We start from the raw sequence: 20,457 nt of genomic DNA, 5'->3' as shown, positions 1-20,457 counted from the left end.
TGCATCTCCCCTCCTTCTATCATTGTACTGCTGTTATCCCCTCCGTTCCCATCTTTTGAACCCATGGTCTGTCATAGTCACAGCACGAGCGTACTTCACTCCCCCTCCTTTTCCCCTCACGTTCACCAGTCACCACACACTCCGCTTCATCCTCCTTTCCATCCACCACGCACTCCTCCTCATCCTCTCTTCCTCCACAGAAGCCTCACACCCTTATATGGCCAGCATCCCTTCACTTCCCGTCACTCAGCCCAGCTGCACCTCATCCCTCTGATTCACACGCTGTCAGGCACCTCACTCCTCACAGCTGTATCCCATCCCCCGTTGATGAAGACCCTACTTCTACTCGACGACGCTGACCAGAAGTGGTCGTGGTGTTAAACATCACTACCTAGGTACGACGTCTCGGCCTGAAGCTCTGCTAACCTGCTCTTGTGTATTCCTTGCTCTAATCCGTTTCTCTTGTGCCCCAGGATCCCCGTTCCAGTGCGCCTTCCTGCCTGGACGTCCCATACTACGCAAGAAGTGCTCTTGCTCTCTCTCCAGACACAGACCTGTGTCCTCTGCCCACAGCTGCAGCCGGAGTACATCTATCCTCACCCCCCCAAGAACATTCTAACCCTGTTCTATTGCACATTCCTGTTGTACTGCTGTCTGCTTGGGAAATACAATTAAAACCCCTTGAAACGCTCCATTCTCCTCTCCTGTGTTCAGCGATTGGGCTGTGTTCCTAAACCCACTTCTCACATGGTCGTCTATCCCTGGTTTGAATTTGTTGTCGTGTGTTATCCATCTCAGTATCTTGGATTATTTTTCTAGCTTGTATTTCTTTACTATTGTGTTCCATATGCTTATAGTGAATTTGGTAATTGGGTCCAGTAGTTGTTCCTGTCTTCTAAACAGCTCCCTATCTCCTATTAGTGCCTGCACTTCGAATCCTTCTCTTTTGGTTTCTATATCTTTCCATTTGGCTTCATAATTCACATTGCACCAGCATGCTACTGTCCTAAGCTGTGCTGCATAGTAACAGCCTTCTAAACTGGGTACTGCCATTCCTCCTTTCTCCTTTGGTAGTTGTAGAGTTGCATATCTGATCCTTGGTCTTCCCCCCCCCCCCCCCCCCCCCAAATGAATCTTGATATCTGTCTATCCCATTCCCTGAATTGTTTTTGTGGTATTAACACATTGGGCGCCATGCATTGTGCCCATCATTATGCCCTCTCTGCCACCGCTGTAAGCCTATGGAGATGTTTACCTTCTTTGCAGGGCTATAACTTTTTAAATATTATAGCTATATCTGCATTACTATGGCCCATTCAACATCGGGTATCTATCGTTCCGGATGTGGGAACGTTATATTTTTTCATTCATACATTGTTTTTTATTTCTAAAGATTTCTTTTTTTAGCATTTATTGCTTTTTTACTACCCAGGCAGTCCGGGAGAGAGAGAGAGAGAGAGAGAGAGAGAGAGAGAGAGAGAGAGAGAGAGAGAGAGAGAGAGAGAGAGAGAGAGAGAGAGAGAGAGAGAGAGAGAGAGAGAGAGAGAGAGAGAGAGAGAGAGTGCTGCTGTCGTCTTACTGTGGGAGCTGGCAAATTAAGATTTTCATACATGGTGCAGTGGTGTGTCAAATATGGGCAGCCAAGAGCAAATCTGCATAGACGGTTGAATAGTGTGTTTAGTGAAGAAGGGTTGGTTTTAGATGCAGTTTGGTAAACTACGTCAGCGTAATCCATGGTGGGTAAAATTAGTTGCTGAACCAGTTTCTTTCCGACAGGGAGTGTGAAACATTTTCTGTTGCGGTAGAGAACACCAGCACTAAAGTTGACTTTTCTAACAATATTATCAATGTGATATTTATATGAGAGTTCTGAATCAAGCCATTTAATGATTAATTATATACATTTGAAAGAATGCAGGTCAACATGCAATATATCCCATTGATTGGTATTAAAGGAGCTCCCGTCTTATACGGAGCTACTGAGCAATTTTGATCCCGTAGTTAGACTGGCTGACGCGCCGTTATATTCCTGGTCTCATACCAAAACAGTCCTTGTCCCAATGACACAATGCAGGCAGCTTACTTGAAAAATGATATTTATTTGCTTCACCGTGCAAACAGAATATCCTTGCTTTTGTTCCTTAAACTGATTAAATAATAATTAATACGATATCTAATTGCCTACAAACATTTCACCCTGTGGCGTGTTCGTATACGTGCGTGCGGTCAAAAACCATTGCCCTTATCCGGGTCAAAACTCCTCCTCCTACAGGTTTACCTGACGCTTAAATAAAAGAAGCGCCACCCCCTGGTCACATGAATCCACTGCACATTAATCCATTTTGGCCGTTACAATTGGTATACAATGGGACATACCTTTGATTGATTGATTGATTGATTGATTGATTGATTGATTGATTGATTGATTGAAAACTTTATTAACAGATTGCAGAATGGGTACAGTACAGTACAGTTCAATTACATACAATTGTTAAGGGGATGCAGACCAGAGAAAGACTTCCGTCTTGTTTACATCAGGGTCCCCCATTTTCAATTCCTCATAACATATATGACACACACGACATACAGATAGACAGTACTGCTACATCTATACATTTATGACATACCAGATTTGCAAATACAGTACTGTTTGTGATACAAAAAGAGTCCAGAAAAGAGAGTATATACATTTGACGTAGAAACTGTTGGAGGAGGTTGGGTAGGTGGGGTGGGGTTGGGTGGGTGGGGGGGGGGGACTGTACATTGGAGGTGGTTGGGGGGGGGGGGGGGGGGTTGGGTAGGAGGGGGGGGGGGGGACACTGTACAAGCAAAACTGTACATTGGAATATTGACAAAACCATACTTGGTCATTTACTGCACATTGGAGGGGGTTGATATAGCTTACATTACATTTACATTTACATTTAGTCATTTAGCTGATGCTTTTATCCAAAGCGACTTACATGTTCTGTACGACAAGCCATCAGGAAGGGCACAACTCTATCAGCTGAGCAACAATGTTCATCAAAGTGTTGAGTGCTACAGTGTAGGTTAGTTTATTAGGACAAGTGCATGACAGTAAGGTTAGTTTTTTTTTTTTTTTTTTATTATTTTTTTTTCAGATAATGGTTGAAGAAGTGCGTCTTTAGTTGACGGCGAAAGATTGGACGTGTTTCGGCTGTCCTAACTCGGGTGGGTAGTTCATTCCACCATTGTGGGGCAAGGACTGAGAATAGGCGACTTCTCTTTGATGACCCTCCCGGAGCTTGGATAGGAGTAGGTCTGAGGCAGCCAGAAGATGCAGAGCGTAGGGGTCTTGAGGGTGTGTAGTTAGAGACCATTGACCGGAGGTAGGCGGGAGCGGTTCCCTTTGCCGCACGGTATGCTAGGTCGAGGGCCTTGAAGCGGATTCGTGCAGCAATGGGGAGCCAGTGCAGGTCCCTAAGAAGTGGGGTGACATGGGCCGACTTCGGTAGGTTTGAAATCAGGCGGGCCGCTGCGTTCTGAATGAGTTGAAGATGCTTAGTGGCAGTGGCCGGGAGGCCAGCGAGCAGTGCGTTGCAGTAGTCGAGGCGGGAGATGACTGTTGATTGGACGAGGAGTTGGGTGGCTTCTTTTGTCAGGAAGGGGCGGATCCTTCTGACGTTGCTCAGGAGGAATCGGCAGGTTCTGGTTGTCGCTGCGATGTGAGCAGAGAAGTTCAACTGGTCGTCGAGGACAACACCAAGGTTCTTGGCGGTCGGGGACGCGGTCACAGCTGCATTCTCGACTGTAATGGAAAGGTCGGTCAGGGCGGAGGATTTGGCCGGCAGGTGGAGCAATTCTGTTTTGCTTAGGTTCAGTTTGAGGTGGTCTGTCGTCATCCAGGCGGAGATGTCGGACAGACAGGCCGAGATCCGCTCAGAGACGTGGATATCTGAGGGAGGGAAGGAGAGGAAGAGTTGAGTATCGTCGGCATAACAATGGTAGGAGAAGCCATGAGACGTGATAATGTTACCCAGTGATTTAGTGTAGAGAGAGAAGAGAAGGGGTCCTAAAACCGAGCCCTGGGGGACACCCGTCCGCAGGGGGCGGGTGGCTGACAGGGTCCCTCTCCATGACACTTGGTAGGAGCGGTCATTGAGGTATGATGACAGCCATGTCAGCGCAGAGCCAGCCACTCCCATTCCTGCGAGGGCCGCGAGGAGGATCTGGTGGTTGACTGTGTCGAAGGCTGCAGATAGATCTAGGAGAATCAGGACAGAGGAGAGGCCTTTCGCTTTTGCTAAGTGAAGTGCCTCTGTGACCGCAATGAGGGCTGTCTCTGTGGAGTGACCAGTCCTGAAGCCTGACTGATTAGGGTCTAGGAGGTCATTCTGTAAGAGATAAGCAGTAAGTTGGCTGGATACAGCACGTTCAAGTGTTTTAGAAAGGAAGGAGAGAAGAGAGACAGGACGGTAGTTGCCTATGACGGTAGGGTTCAGGGATGGTTTTTTTATGAGGGGCGTGACTCTGGCTTGTTTTAGGGAGGTGGGGACCACCCCCGAGTTGAGTGAGGAGTTGATGGTTGCAGTTAGGAATGGGAGGATGTCTGGTGCTATGGTCTGGAGGAGTGGGGAGGGTAGCCGGTCCAGCTGGCATGTAGTCGGACGGTTCAACGTTACCAGTGTCAGGGTCTCGGCTTCTGTAATGGGAGAGAAAGATGACAGAGTGAAGGATGAGGTTCTCGATTCAGCATTTGGAATTGGTGGGGGTTGGGAGAAGGAGCTGCGGATGTTCTCCACTTTTTCCTCAAAGAAGATCGCAAAGTCTTCGGCAGAGAAAGATGAGGGAGGGGGGGGTGGGGGGGGAGTGAGGAGGGAGGACATGGTAGCATGCAGTTTGCGTAGATTCTTGGCAGAGGCCTCGATCCTATGGTGAAAGAAAGAAGCGTTGGCATTAATAATGGTTTTGGAGAATGTTAACAAGAGGTTGTGATATGTGTCGATGTCAGCAGTGAGGCGTGACTTTCTATACTTCCTTTCAGCTGCTCTCAGGACCTGTCTTATAGGACCTTTCAGCTGTTCTCTCACTGGATCTGTCAGCCATGGACTGGGTGGGGAACGGCGGGCAGGTTTCTCAACGAGGGGACAGAGCTTGTCGAAGGAGGTTGTAAGGGCTGAGAGGAGGGTGGAGGTTGCCATCTCTGCGGAGAGAGCAGAGAAGGTGTCACTCAAAGGTAGAGCGGATAGTATGTCAGAGGAGAGGGTGGAGGGGGATAGGGAGGCCAGGTTGCATCTGAGTGAGACGGTTTGAGTTGGGGTGAAGACCTTTCGGTTAAGCATGAGAGTTAGTGAGAAGGATATGAAGGAATGGTCAGATACATGTAGGGGAGTTACCGTGGTGTTAATGATGCTGGAGTTACGGGAAAATATGAGATCCAAGGAGTTGCCTGCTTTGTGGGTGGGAGGCATGGCAGTGGGAGTCAGGTCAAACGATTGTAGGAGGGAGACTACTATGACTGACTGAGATGAGTCAGGCAGGTTGAAGTCGCCCAATAGAAGGAGAGGGGTACCATCTTCCGGTAAGGAGCTTAGAAGCATGTCCAGCTCATCTGTGAAGTGATCGAGCGGACCTGGAGGGCGGTAGAGTGTAACAATGGTGAGATTGAAAGGATTAGAGACAGATACTGCATGATATTCGAAAGAGGAGAGTGACAGGTGTTAAGTTTGTAGCCCATGAAGGAGATGTCATGAGGTCAGTGCCTCCACCCCGTCTGGAAGGTCGAGGTGTGTGAGTGAAGTTATTGTTTGTAGATAATGCTGCAGGTGTTGATGAGTTATTGGGGGTTATCCAGGTCTCAGTTAGAGCCAGGAGCTGCAGATTTTGACTATGGGCGTAGGCAGTAATGAAGTCAGCTTTCTTGACTGCTGATTGACAGTTCCATAATCCTCCCCGTACTGTGACAGGTGTATTAGTGGCTGTAGGAGGGTAGGAGAGATTAGCCGGGTTGCTAGCAAACTGCCGTGGGTGGGTTGAATCGGTTCTGGATGAGCAGATTGTGGATATAGGTATGATACACATTGTGGTGTCAAGGGTGGCAGGGAGGAAGTAGAGAAATAGCAGAGTGGGAGGGAAAGGGAGGTTTTTTAGAGTGGAGTGTAAGATAGGATTATGGTGTACTTAGCACTAGGTGGATCCCTGGATTCCTCTGTGGATAACTCCTCTTTGTCCCTCTTTGTTTCTTGCCGCTTCGCTGACGCTAAGCCAGCAAGCCTTTAAATCCCTATCACTAATTAGTGTTGTCTAACACCTGGGGGGGCACTTAAGGAAACAAAATGGCCGCTTTAAACACGCCCCTTAATCAAGTCAGCTGGTCAGGTCAGAAATCAAGTCTCAGTTTAAAGATATTACTAAATTACTTAAAATGTCTTACCCTGATGCAGTGTAAGTCTCTCAGTGAATGTGATGTCCTTCCACAACAGAATGTAGTACAGAGTGATTCCAGGAGAGGCTGAGGTTCTGCTTTTAAGCAGTGACAGGCCTTTGATAGCACACTCAGTACACAAGTGCTGTCTTTAAGCAGGAAGCAGCCTTTAATGGGGCACTTAAGGAAACAAAATGGCCGCTTTAAACACGCCCCTTAATCAAGTCAGCTGGTCAGGTCAGAAATCAAGTCTCAGTTTAAAGATATTACTAAATTACTTAAAATGTCTTACCCTGATGCAGTGTAAGTCTCTCAGTGAATGTGATGTCCTTCCACAACAGAATGTAGTACAGAGTGATTCCAGGAGAGGCTGAGGTTCTGCTTTTAAGCAGTGACAGGCCTTTGATAGCACACTCAGTACACAAGTGCTGTCTTTAAGCTGGAAGCAGCCTTTAATGGGGCACTTAAGGAAACAAAATGGCCGCTTTAAACACGCCCCTTAATCAAGTCAGCTGGTCAGGTCAGAAATCAAGTCTCAGTTTAAAGATATTACTAAATTACTTAAAATGTCTTACCCTGATGCAGTGTAAGTCTCTCAGTGAATGTGATGTCCTTCCACAACAGAATGTAGTACAGAGTGATTCCAGGAGAGGCTGAGGCTGAGGTTCTACTTTTAAGCAGTGACAGGCCTTTGATAGCACACTCAGTACACAAGTGCTGTCTTTAAGAAGGAAGCAGCCTTTAATGGGGCACTTAAGGAAACAAAATGGCCGCTTTAAACACGCCCCTTAATCAAGTCAGCTGGTCAGGTCAGAAATCAAGTCTCAGTTTAGTTCAAGTTCAAGTTCAAGTTCTTTAATAGTTGTCATACAGAAGTACAGAATACTTTCATACAAAATGCTTCTTACTGTTACGCTCCAGAGACTGTGCTAGACAAGATAGTATCAAATAACATAATAACATAATATAGCATGAATTTAGAAGAAGAAAAATGAGGTCACAGTGTTCGGTATAGACATATGTACAATGTTCTGAGTTACCATATAATATACAATACACAATACTATGCAGTGTACTAATGTACAGTACTATCTAGTGCAAAGCAGAAATGGGATGAGGTACAATTTTAGGTACAATTTACAGTAAGGTGTACGAGTTGTAGTGCAATCCTTCATCCATAAATATAAAGTGTGGGGAGTGGGTGCTACAGTGTGTTTGTTTAAAGTGGGTGTGTGCTATAAAGTGTGTGGAGTGGGTGCTACAGTGTGTTTGTTTAAAGTGAGTGTGTGCGTGTGGATGTGTGTGCTATGTGCGTTTGGTGGTTGTTGTTGTGTAGTGTTCATTCATTGTTCGTTTAGCAGCCTGATGGCCTGGGGATAGAAGCTTCTTCTGAGTCTTTCTGTGCTCGCCTTGAGACTCCGGTATCGCTTGCCTGACCGCAGCAGTTCAAAGAGGCAGTTGTTCGGGTGACTGGAGTCTTTAATGATTCTCTTAGCCTTGCCCTTGCAACGCTTGTAGTAAATGTTCTGGAGGGTGGGGAGCCCCCCTCCAATTGTGCGTTCGGCTGAACGTGTCACTCTTTGTAGTCTGCTTCGGTCTTGTGCAGTGCTATTCCCAAACCAGGAGGTGATGTTGCCGGTCAAGATGCTCTCTATTGTACATGAGTAGAAGTTCTTAAGGATCTTCTGGCTGACTTGGAACTTCCTTAGGCGCCTGAGGAAGTAGAGGCGTTGTCGTGCCTTCTTCACAACACTGTCAATGTGTGTGGTCCATGTCAAGTCCTCGGATATGTAGGCTCCGAGGTACTTAAAGCTGTTGACTCTCTCAACCGGTGCCCCGTCGATGCTGAGGGGGCTGTAGTCCTTGACCCCCGACCTCCTGAAGTCCACAATCATCTCCTTTGTTTTGCTGACGTTCAGGGAGAGGCTGTTTTCCTGGCACCATCCCGCCAGGACCTTGACCTCTTCCAGGTAGGCCCTCTCGTCGTTGGCAGAGATCAGGCCCACCACCACTGTGTCGTCAGCAAATTTGATGATTGTATTGCTACTCCGCTGAGCCACACAGTCGTGTGTGTACAGGGAGTAGAGGAGGGGACTCAGAACACAGCCCTGGGGGGCCCCTATGTTGAGGGTGATGGATGAGGAGGTGCAGTTGCCTGCTCTCACCACCTGGGGTCTGCCAGTCAGGAAGTCCAAGACCCACTGGCAGAGGTCATAGCCCAAGCCCAGGTCCCTGAGCTTGGCTATGAGTATGGAGGGGACTATGGTATTGAATGCCGAGCTGTAGTCGATGAATAGCATTCTCACATAGTTCCCCTGCCTCTTGTCCAGGTGTGATGCTGCTGTGTGCAGCACATGGGCTATGGCGTCCTCCGTGGACCTGTTGGGGCGGTATGCAAATTGCAGGGGGTCCATGTTGATGGGGAGGGAGGAGCAGATGTAGCCCTTTACTAGCTTCTCAAAGCACTTCATGGCTATGGAGGTGAGAGCTACAGGGCGGTAGTCGTTGAGGCAAGCAGGCTTGGATTTTTTGGGTACAGGGATAATAGTGGACTTCTTCAGGCAGGTGGGGATGACAGCCTGTTCTAAGGACAGGTTAAATATGTCAGTGAATACTGGGGCCAGTTGGTCGGCACAGACTTTTAGGACGCGGCCGGGGATGCCGTCCGGACCTGCTGCCTTCCTGATATTCACTTTTTTAAAGGTCCGCCTCACCTCATGCTCTGTTACCCTGAACACTGCGCCTCCATCAGCAGCCGACCCCCCCCCCCCCCCATTGCCGAGGCTTGTGAGCTGGTGTTGTTATTACCAGCATCAAACCTCGCATAGAAGGTATTGAGGTCATTTGCTAAGGAGATGTCACTGTTCAGTTTGAGGGAGGCGCCTTTGTAGTCTGTCATCGTTTTGAGCCCCTGCCACATAGCTCTAGAGTCAGCTTGTTCAAACTGGAGTTCAATTTTATCCCTGTAGCGCCGTTTGGCCTCTGACACTGTCCTCCTTACGTTGTATCGCGCCACCTTGTGGTCATTCATGTTGCCTGCCACTAGGCCGTCGTTGTATGCTTTGGTGCGCTCTCTCAGAGCTTCACGGACGGATTTGTCTACCCAGGGTTTTTGATTTGGGTAAACTTTCATTTTGGTAGTGGGGATTGTTTCTTTCACCCTAGTACAAACATAGTCCAGCACTGTTTCCGTGTAGACATTAATGTTATCTGTGTCGCGGAACACATTCCAGTCTGTGTAGTGAAACACTGACCGGAGCGTCTCCTCTGACGTCAAATCCCATTTCTGCACCTCTCGCGAGACTACAGGAGTACTTTTAATTCTCTGTTTGTACTTTGGTGAAAGAAAGATGGACTTAAAGATATTACTAAATTACTTAAAATGTCTTACCCTGATGCAGTGTAAGTCTCTCAGTGAATGTGATGTCCTTCCACAACAGAATGTAGTACAAACCTACTTAAACCTGCATTCCTTCGAATATATCATTAATCAATTAAACTTATATTGAAATACACTATAAGCCTATTACACCAACACTGAAATGACAGTGGATAAATAAATAAATAAGAACTAAAGCTAATCGCATGGAAATAGTCTGCATTAATATTCCATAACAAGTTTTGTGTGCGCCAGTATGGCATACGTGTCTAATGAACAGTATAGGCTTAATATATTCTAGTTACTTGTTTCATTAGGATTTAGTAGATACTATATATGCTCTGCCTCTGCCCTACGTACAGTATAAGTACAGACTGTACCTATACTGTACGTAGGGCAGAGCATATCTACTAAATCCTAATGCAACAAGTCATTAATGGAATAATAAGCCTATACTGCGTTCATTCATTACGCCGTAGGCATTAATGGAATAATAAGCCTATACTGCGTTCATTCATTACGCGTAGGCTACAGTATACTGTGTGTGTGTGTGTGTGTGTGTGTGTGTGTGTGTGTATGTGTATGTGTGCGTGTGCGTGTGCGTGTGTGTGTGTGTGTGTGTGTGTGCATGTGTGTGTGTGCGGCAGGTGCACCACGAGCTGTACTATATGATGACAATACATTAATCTAATCTCATTTCGATGGGTCGTGCAAGACTCGCAAGGCACTTCCGCATCCATTTCCACACAGCTGCGTCATTACTTTGCCTTATAAGGGCCTCTGGAGGCGTTGTTTTGTATGCAAATTACCTGAACGGGAACACGCTTTTGAGTTTAAGACATAATGCCATTCTCCAAGCAGACATCAGATCATATCACAGGTGCGACCGTTTCAGCCCCTTAAAACATATTACCAGCACGTTTGGGACTCAGAGTGAACTTGCAATGGGTCTCATTCCCGAACGAAGTTACGACAAAATATTTCGTCTTAGCCAGATTTCGGCCCATTTAAGACATATTAGGGCTGGGAGTGGGAGTCCCCAAACTTTCCTGAGATCTTATTTGATCGTGGCTGAGAGCAGATTTAAGAGTGCTGAGGAGCACACTTAAATATGCTCTCAGCCCACGATCAAATCTCATGATTGATTGACTAATTAAAAATGTTATTATAACTTGACAGACTGTGTTCTCATAGTGATTCCTTCACGTTAACGCTACAGGCCTCCTTGGAATTAATTACTTAATAATTAAAATAAATATGACAATATTTGTACGATAAGAAATTACGCATTTGATGTCGGAAAAATAAATAATATGGATTCATCTGATCACAGGGCAGCTGCTTAACCATATCTGAACCAGCTATTTTGGGCAAATGTATAATTACTTTAATTACTCAGATATTCAAACACAATTATGCAATTATTGTGAAATGATTGAAAATAATAATAATTTAATGCCTTCTGTGGAATTTGTATTTCTGTTTTAATGATTAATTATATACATTTGAAAGAATGCAGGTCAACATGCAATGTATCCCATTGATTGGTATACAATGGGACAGACCTTTGTTTGATTGATTGATTGATTGATTGATTGATTGAACACTTTATTAACAGATTGCAGAATGGGTACAGTACAGTACAGCTCAATTACATAAGGGGATGCAGACCAGTCTTGTTTACATCAGGGTCCCCCATTTTCAATTCATCATATCATATATGACACACATGACACAGATAGACAGTACTGCTACATCTATACATTTATGACATACCAGATTTGCAAATACAGTACTGTTTGTGATACAAAAAGAGTCCAGAAAAGAGAGTACATTTGACGTAGAAACTGTTGGAGGAGGTTGGGTAGGAGCTGGGTGGGTGGGGGATAGACTTACACTGTACAAGCAAAACTGTACATTGGAATATTGACAAAACCATACTTGGTCATTTACTGTACATTGGAGGGGGTTGATATAGCTATAAACCTGCATTCCTTCGAATATATCATTAATCAATTAAACTTATATTGAAATACACTATATAGCATATACACCAACACTGAAATGACAGTGGATAAATAAATAAGAACTAAAGCTAATCGGTGGAAATAGACTGCATTAATATTCCATAACAAGTCTTGTGTGCGCCCAGGGGGGCAGTCGTAATATGGGCGAAGGCCAAACGCCCGCGCACGCGCATACATGTTCCCTCGGTTGCGCACAGAACAGATGATGCACCTTGTCTCATCCTTCCAGTCGAGAGATCAAGCAACCCCCCACCTACAGGGCTTGTATTTGGTTGTCGGTATCCTATTATTATGCAAAGTCTAGGTGATAAGTGCCGCAACGAGTCATTTTTGTGTCGTCGCGCCGGCACTTATCACCTAGACTTTGCATAATAATAGGATGCGCGCACTTCGGCCTCAGTGACGAAGCCCAAACGTCGTTTGACCGCGTATGCCCAGCACTGCACCCCTGTGTGCGCCTACGAATGAACAGTAGCCTATAGGCTTAATTATGGAATAATAAGCCATACTGCGTTCATTCATTACGCCCGCCGTAGGCTATATATATTATATGTCATTCCTTCATTCATATACAGTACTGCGCGCGCGCGTGTGTGTGTGTGTCTGTGTGTGCGCGCGCGCTGCGGCAGGTGTGTACCGCGAGCTGTATATGATGCCAATACATTAATCGAATCTAGTTTTGATGGGCGCAAGCGTGATTACGAAACCTAGCCGCATTTCTCGGAGACGCTCTCTGATTGGCACTGACTGACGCTAGGTTTCGTAATCACGCGGCTCGCAAAGCACTTCCGCCATTCCATTTCACACAGCTGCGTCACCAGTTGCCTTATAAGGAGCTATGGAGGCGTTGTTTTGTATGCAAATAAGCTGAAGCTTTAGAGTTTAAGACATAATGCCATTCTCCAAGCAGATATCAGATAATATAATTTGTGCGACCTTTTCAGCCACTTAAGACATATTACCAGCACGTTCAGGAGTGTACTTGTCATAGATTATGTCTCAATGGTTCCAAGATAAATCTTCCAGAATATATCTTTGAAAAATTTTCGGGAATGAGACCCACTCTTACTCACAGCAACGGCCTGCAGGAGGAGCGGGAGGTACTTACATCATCACTTACAATTTACGATGAATTGAAAATGGGGGACCCTGATGTAAACAAGACGAAAGTCTTTCTCTGGTCTGCATCCCCTTAACAATTGTATGTATTGAGCTGTACTGTACTGTACCCATTCTGCAATCTGTTAATAAAGTTTTCATTCATTCATTCATTCATTGCACACACTCACACCTGCTGGGAGTTGCTCAGTACAACTGTGCAGCTGGTAAAGTACAAAATAGTACAAGTACAAATAAAGTATGATGTATGTATGTATGATGTATGTATGATGAATTGAAAATGGGGGACCCTGATGTAAACAAGATGAAAGTCTTTCTCTGGTCTGCATCCCCTTAACAATTGTATGTATTGAGCTGTACTGTACTGTACCCATTCTGCAATCTGTTAATAAACTTTTCAATCAATAAATATGTCGTAAACGAGAGAGAGAGGGAGAGAGCCCCCCCCTCCCTCATCCGCATGCGCAGTAGTGCAAAGACTTGTCCATGCCACGAAGCCCCGCCTCAAACCCGTCCATGCCACGAAGCCCCGCCTCAAACCCGTCCACGCCACGAAGCCCCGCCCAGACATTGGGCTCTGTGGCTCTGCAGATATACCCTACTCCAATTTTGTGGCATTCCGCTGTTTTATTGTAATAGTGACCATTCAGGTTTGATCCTCGGCTGAAACGGTCTCTCACCTCATCTTCCATGGTGAGAAATTGGTCAGCCAATCGCCTCTGAAGCTGCCTTTTCTCAGTCTCTGCCTTCATCTCTGCATACTGATTATAAAAGAAAAAGAGAGAGAGAGTGTGAAAGAGCAGGAGAGAAAGCAGGAAAGCTTATATTGTCTTTTATATAGCTTCTCTCTTTATTTAAATTTTTTTTATCCAATTTTTATTTTAAATTTTTTTCAAAAACAAACACAACATTGACGACAACAATAACTACAATAATGACAAGACAACAAAGCCTGACAAAAAAACAAATACAAAATATACCCAGTCCCCCCCTCACTAAATCACCTAGCCGAAATAGCAAACAGTGTCATTACACATACCTGTTGTGTCTATTCGCTCATATGCCCAGTTAGCTTGAATGAGCACGTGTAGCATTTAGCAATTGTCCAGCTAGCTTGGTTAAACAAACCTAGGTTAGCCTGTTACGATAGCACACAGTGTCATTCAACATAATCTTTCAGCTAGCTGGAGTGAGTACATGTCAGCTAGTTTCACATACTCCTTCGCCATTATTAGCGGCCATATCTGACGGTGTTCTTCTTCCTTCATTTTCACAGAGAGTCTGGCTGGGTATAGCAAAGTTGGGCGAAGGCCCAACTTCCACAACCGGGCCATGACATCTCGATATTCCCCTCTCTGAGCTAGCACTTCGGGCGTGATGTCATCGAAGATGGCCACTTTACAATCACCAAAGTGTAATTGTCCCCTCCTGGAGCATAATCAGCTCCTTCCCTCCCCGCCGTATGTATATTTCCCTCCCACCCACCCACCCCCTCCTAATGTACAGTGCCCTCCCCATCATATGTATATACTCTGTCTAGGATCTAGGGGTAACAGTACTGTATATTTGAATACCGCTTATGTCACAAATGTATCAGTACTAAATACCTGATAATGATAATGCAGGACCTGTTCAGAGGTCTTTAATTGGCATGCAACTATCCTCAATGTTTAGCGGTTAGCACACACGGTTACACACACACACACTGGAACACACACGAATGCATTGTTCTTTGTAGGATCGCAGATGCGATTCATCTCTGCGATTAACCCATCCCGTCGTCCTTCCCCCCAAGGGCAGCTGGGAGCAGACAGGCGTCGGCGAGGGCCGCGCCAGGGGACCAATCCAAGTGCTCCTGCCCGTCTTCGTCAAGGACGCCACAGCGTTAGCGATCTGTTGTTGTGCATGTTTTTTCCATTGGGTTTATCTTATCGGGGGGGAAACCCTTGCGAGCACGGGGAGAACATGCAAACTCCACACAGAAAGGCCTGGGAGATACCCCACCTGGGTACCTGGGATCATGGAAACCTGGTCCCCAAGCGGGAATCGAACCCTGGACCTTCTTGCTGTGAGGCGACAGTGTTAACCACTACACCACCGTGCCGCCGTACCTATATGTCCCTATGCCATAAATGTCATGTATGTTGTGTATGTCATAAATGTCTATATGAATTGAAAATGGGGGACCCTGATGGAAACAAGACAAACGTCTTTCTCAGGTCTGCATCCCCTTAACAATTGTATGTATTGAGCCGTACTGTATTGTACCCATTCTGCAATCTGTTAAATAAAATTTTCATTCATTCATTCATTCATTCATTCATTCATTCATTCATTTTCATTCATTCATTCATATCTTTAGTACGTCACGGTGACCAATCGCAGCCACTCTTATTGTCTGGGACCAAATACGGCCACGCCCCACTCCCAGTAAAAAGTGGGAATCTCTAGAATGGGTTTGGGGCGACGCTAGTATACGGAAGTGGCTTTCAAGGTGACGATTAGACAACACTAAATGTTGTCAGTAGATGGCAGCATTGGGTTAAAATTAAAAGGTGAAAATGTTGAAAACTACAACACTGCATTGATTGATTGATTGATTGAAAAGTTTATTAACAGATTGCAGAATGGGTACAGTACAGTACAGCTCAATACATACAATTGTTAAGGGGATGCAGACCAGAGAAAGACTTTCGTCTTGTTTACATCAGGGTCCCCCATTTTCAATTCATCATATGACACACACGACATACAGATAGACAGTACTGCTACATCTATACATTTATGACATACCAGATTTGCAAATACAGTACTGTTTGTGATACAAAAAAATCCAGAAAAAGAGTGTATATACATTTGACATAGAAACTGTACATTGGAGGAGGTTGGGTAGGTGGGGTGGGGTTGGGTGGGGCTGTACATTGGAGGTGGGGGGTGGGGGGTGGGTAGGGGGGGACACTGTACACTGTACATTGGAATACTGACATACATTTGACATAGAAACTGTACATTGGAGGAGGTTGGGTAGGTGGGGTGGGGTTGGGTGGGGCTGTACATTGGAGGTGGGGGGGGGGGGGGGGGGTTGGGTAGGGGGGGGACACTGTACATTGGAATACTGACAAAGCCATACTTGGTCTTTACTGTACAACTGGGTTAGGACATTTGTAGGGTCCAGTTTCGAATTGCAGTCTCCCGTAGGTGTTCTTTGAGAGTGTTTTTGAAAGTGGGTAGTGATTCACATTCCTTTACAGCTTTGGGTAGGGCGTTCCACATTGATGTGGCATAATTGCAAAACGTGTTTAGTCCCTTGTTTGAGCCGAATCTGGGTTTCACATGATTTTTGGAGATCCCTCTGGTGTTGTGATCGTGGTATTCACTGACCTTTGGGAAGTATTTTGACATGTACATGGGTACCTTGGTCGTGTAGTGCAGGGGTTCCCAAACTTTTCAGGCCAGGGCCCAGAAAATAAGGCGTCAGAGAGCCGCGGCCCAATGCACATCGTCAGGCTTTTTTTTCTTTTTTTTTGCCAGGCGACCGATTTTTTAAGCCAAATATCACTTCAATCCTATTAAGTTAGTTCAAGTTAGTTATTCATTTATATGTGCTATTTATGAGAGGGCTAACTTGTTGCAAAATAATAATGATAATAATAATAGCCTCATTAAAATACTATTGTTGCTTCGGTTGTTTTCAGCGTTTTATGTGCATAATCTGTTATTTAGTTTGAAATGTTCGTTGAAATAAGTAGATTTTTCGTTTTTGTTTATTTATTAAGTTAATATAAAACCATATAGTCACATTTTAGAATACAATAGAATAGAATTTTAGAATACAACTAGAAACACTGTCCTGGCCTGCTTCTAAGTTCAGTGGCCTGACAAAAAAATAATAATAAAAAAATAAAAAATAAAAAATGAAAAAAATATTTATTTTTATTTTTTATTTTTATTTTTTTAAATCATCTCGCGGCCCACCCGTGGCTGCTCGCGGCCCACCTTTGGGTCGCGACCCCGACTTTGGGAACCACTGGTGTAGTGTATCTTGTAGACCAGGCCCATTGCAAGTTGCTGTACTCTGTCGTCTACTCTAAGCCATCCTAGGTTGGCAAAGTGGGCAGGGGTGAGGTGGGTTCTAGGAGTCAGGTCAAGCAGTAGTCTGACTAGTTTTTTTTTAGATGTTTGTAATTTGGTTTTTAGTGCCTTTGAGGTGCTTTGGTACCATGAGGTGCAAGCATAGTCGTAGTACCCTTGAATGAGTGCTCCTGCCAGAGTCTTCAGGGTATTCTTGTTTACCAGAGAGGAGATCCGGTACAAGAATCGAGTTCGTTGGTTGAATTTTTTTATTACATTGGATGCCATTTTGTCACAGGAAAGATTAGCCTCTAGGATGGAACCCAGGTAGGTAATTTCATCTTTCCTTGTGACAATATTGTCACCCACTGTAACTGAGAAGCCGTCGGTCTTGCTGAGTTTGTTATTTGAACCGAAGAGAATGGACTCTGTTTTGCCCATGTGTAATGATAGTTTGTTGTCGGCGAGCCATATGCAGATTTTGCCTAGTTCCGAGCTGAGGGTTTTTTCAACCTGTAACTTGTTCTTGTCAGAGACCAGCAGGGCTGAGTCGTCCGCAAACAGGAACAAGTTGCAGTCACAAGCTGACGACATGTCAGTTGCATAAATTAGGAACAGTAGCGGTCCTAGTATGCTTCCTTGTGGAACACCACAGTTCACTGTGAGGGGGGGGGGGATAGGGTACCGTTTACCTCCACCATCTGTTCTCTCCCCTCCAGGTAGGATTGTATCCAGCTCACTGATAAACTATCAAAACCAATTGCTTTTAGCTTGTCAATCAGAATGGTGTGATTGACAGTGTCGAAGGCCTTTTGTAGGTCCAGCATGACCATGCCGCAGTATTTGCCCGCATCCACCTCTTGCTTGATGTGGTCGTTCAAATAGAGAAGGCATGTGTCAGTGGAGTGGGATGTTCTGAAGCCAGATTGGAATTCGTAGATTAGATTTTTTTCCGCAAGGTACTGTGGTAACCTTGACTTCATGACTTCATAATTTCATAATCAAAAATGTTAGATTAACCCAGAAAACTGAAAGTATCTGTAGTGATGGTAAATAGTTCATCACATAGACTCTCAGAGTGATGGAACAAGCAGTAACAGGCAGCAGGGTTGTGTGACATTTTGGGGAGCCTTCAGGCCAACCCCCCATGTTGAAATGACTTACACAACGGCAATTAGAAGAAAACAGTTGGAGAGGGAGCCATTCCAACCCCCCAAGAAACCAAACACCTAGACATGTGACAGTTGAGCACAGCAAGAAGAGACCAAAAGCGGAAATGCCTCTGTGGTTCAGAGTAATGTGGTTGAATCTTTACAATAATAGATTCAGAAAATACAAAGTGTCAGTTTGGTAGATGGGGTTTTGGGATGGCTCTTGTGAATTGAATAGTATTAACCTAAGAAGCACTGACTATACTGGGTTAATATTATATCAACACAAACACTATTAAGGCTGAAGTCATCAGACCTCATCATGTTGAAAATCACCGGGCGACACCTCTCTAATGACGACATTGTTTACTCAGTCACACACCACAGAAAAACGGTGACTCAGTAAAACCTAAAGACAGTTGCCTAATCAAGGTAAGGTCACAGGAAATAATTGCAGTATATTAGTTTAGAATGAAAACAATGTTGGAATAATAAAACAAGAGTATAGTAACCTATTAGAAAAGTAACTTACAGAAGAACCAAATAGAAGGAATGTTAACATGATTGATTCATTCAAAGGAGGCCACAGTCCAACCCCCCCTCTGTCCAAAAAGGAGGGGGCTACCCATGGCTGTTACAGAGACACACGACCAGAAGACACCAAATGAGGACTGCCTGTGTTTAGATATTTGTGATTGGTGGAACTAGGTTAAGAAAAGTGAGGTCATGAAATCTATAAGTATTGGAACAGTAAGAATAGAGAGGGAGGCCAGCCAGACCCGCCACACACCGTCCCCAGGGGGTCTGAGTCTGCGTCTCCACCACCACCACCGACCATGGTCTACTTTGTCCCTATGTGAGTAAAACTGTATATGGAATAATGTGATAACTAGAGTAAGATGCCTATCTTAGACCCAGGTTTTATCATGTGGTGACAAAGAGTACTATGGTCTTATTTCATTAACATAACATGACTAATATTTATGTACAATACTGTCTTTGATGTAAAAAGCCAACGAGGGCTATTGTGATTTACCTCATCAAATCCTTTTGTACAATCATGTATTATGCTTGAAGTGTCCTGTATGTAACCAATGCATTATTCCAATCTCGGCCCACGCTGCAATTAAATGAATATTGGACCATAGCTTCTGGTTGTTTGGCTGTACACATGTTATTCTCTACTGGCTAAATTTGGGAGCCCAGATGAGGACCATTGTTTTCTATCACACTGTGATCTTTCCCTTCCTCTAGTTAGCAACCTCACTGTGCTGTAATTAATAGATATTCATATAGGAATATACAACAGTACTTTTCGACCTGTTCGTATACTATTTTTTCCATGACTTTTGAGATGGATGTAAGGATAGAAACAGGGCGGTAGTTGCCTGGGTCTAATTTGCTGCCCTTTTTGTGCAGGGGTGTTACTCTCGCAATTTTGAAGTCATTGGGGATGTGTCCCTGTTTTATGGAGAGGTTTATTATGTGTGTGATGACTGGGGTGATGGCGGCTGCTGAGTCTCTGAGGAATTTGGAGGGGATGTTGTCATGGCCAGTGGCCTTGTTCGGTTGGAGGGTGCTCAGTTTTTTGAGTACCTCATCTGTAGTTACCATTTCCCAAGAGCGTTAGCACAGGTCGCAGGTCACTGGGATGTGTCTATATTCTTCGACGTGATCTGAACAGCGGTAAACTAATACTGCGACCTCGGTATAGCGACCGCGAATGGTCAACTAATTATCTTACCAAAAGTGCGCTGGTAGCGTTACATATGTTGTCTAAAGGGGGACATACAGTATGGTACAATTTAAGATTCTAATGATAATCGGCATATAAAGGACACCATAGAGCATAGAGACAATATAGAGCATCGTTAATTTGTAAGAAACCTCAATGAAAACGGTGCAGGGTGCTATTGTTATGAAAATGTGATAGAATCCTATAAAAATTTGGACGCATTTGGTTTACGTTCCATTATGTAAAATGTCACAAAACAAAATGGATCCCTGGGGCACTGTTTGAAACTATAAATGGCCCGTTTGGCTGTGGTACTACTTTCCCACCTCATTGTTGGGTATTTGCGTCGAGATTAGAAACACATTTCAAGCATTTGTAACTGTAATAATTACTGTAGAGGCCATTTTTTTCTTCACAATGACGCGGTGCAGCTTTAACTCAGCCAGAGACACAAAGTAACCAGGTCAATTGGACATTGTTTATTATTTTATTAAGGATTGAAATGTCACCAAATCCTTTTACAAATGTCTCCAAGTGGTTATTATTATTTATTATTTCTTTATACCAAAGACACTTTTATTTGAACGTAA

At 44.7% G+C, this 20,457-nt stretch overlaps 1 protein-coding gene across 1 annotated transcript in view; it reads right to left on the bottom strand.

The window, feature by feature from the left end:
- Positions 1 to 20,457, bottom strand: part of LOC311225722 (uncharacterized protein) — a gene marked incomplete at its 3' end in the record, with an annotated part of 96,676 nt that overhangs the window by 17,583 nt on the left and 58,636 nt on the right. Inside the window, exon 3 of the mRNA XM_084311116.1 lies at positions 13,591 to 13,671. Within this exon, the coding sequence (XP_084167242.1) occupies positions 13,591 to 13,671 (81 nt within the window). The remainder of the gene's footprint in view (positions 1 to 13,590; positions 13,672 to 20,457) is intronic.

The sequence above is a fragment of the Notolepis coatsorum genome (genome assembly GCF_963971535.1).
Source record: "Notolepis coatsorum genome assembly, chromosome: 3".
NCBI classification, from domain to species: domain Eukaryota; kingdom Metazoa; phylum Chordata; class Actinopteri; order Aulopiformes; family Paralepididae; genus Notolepis; species Notolepis coatsorum.
This window is presented reverse-complemented; position numbering and strand designations above follow the sequence as displayed.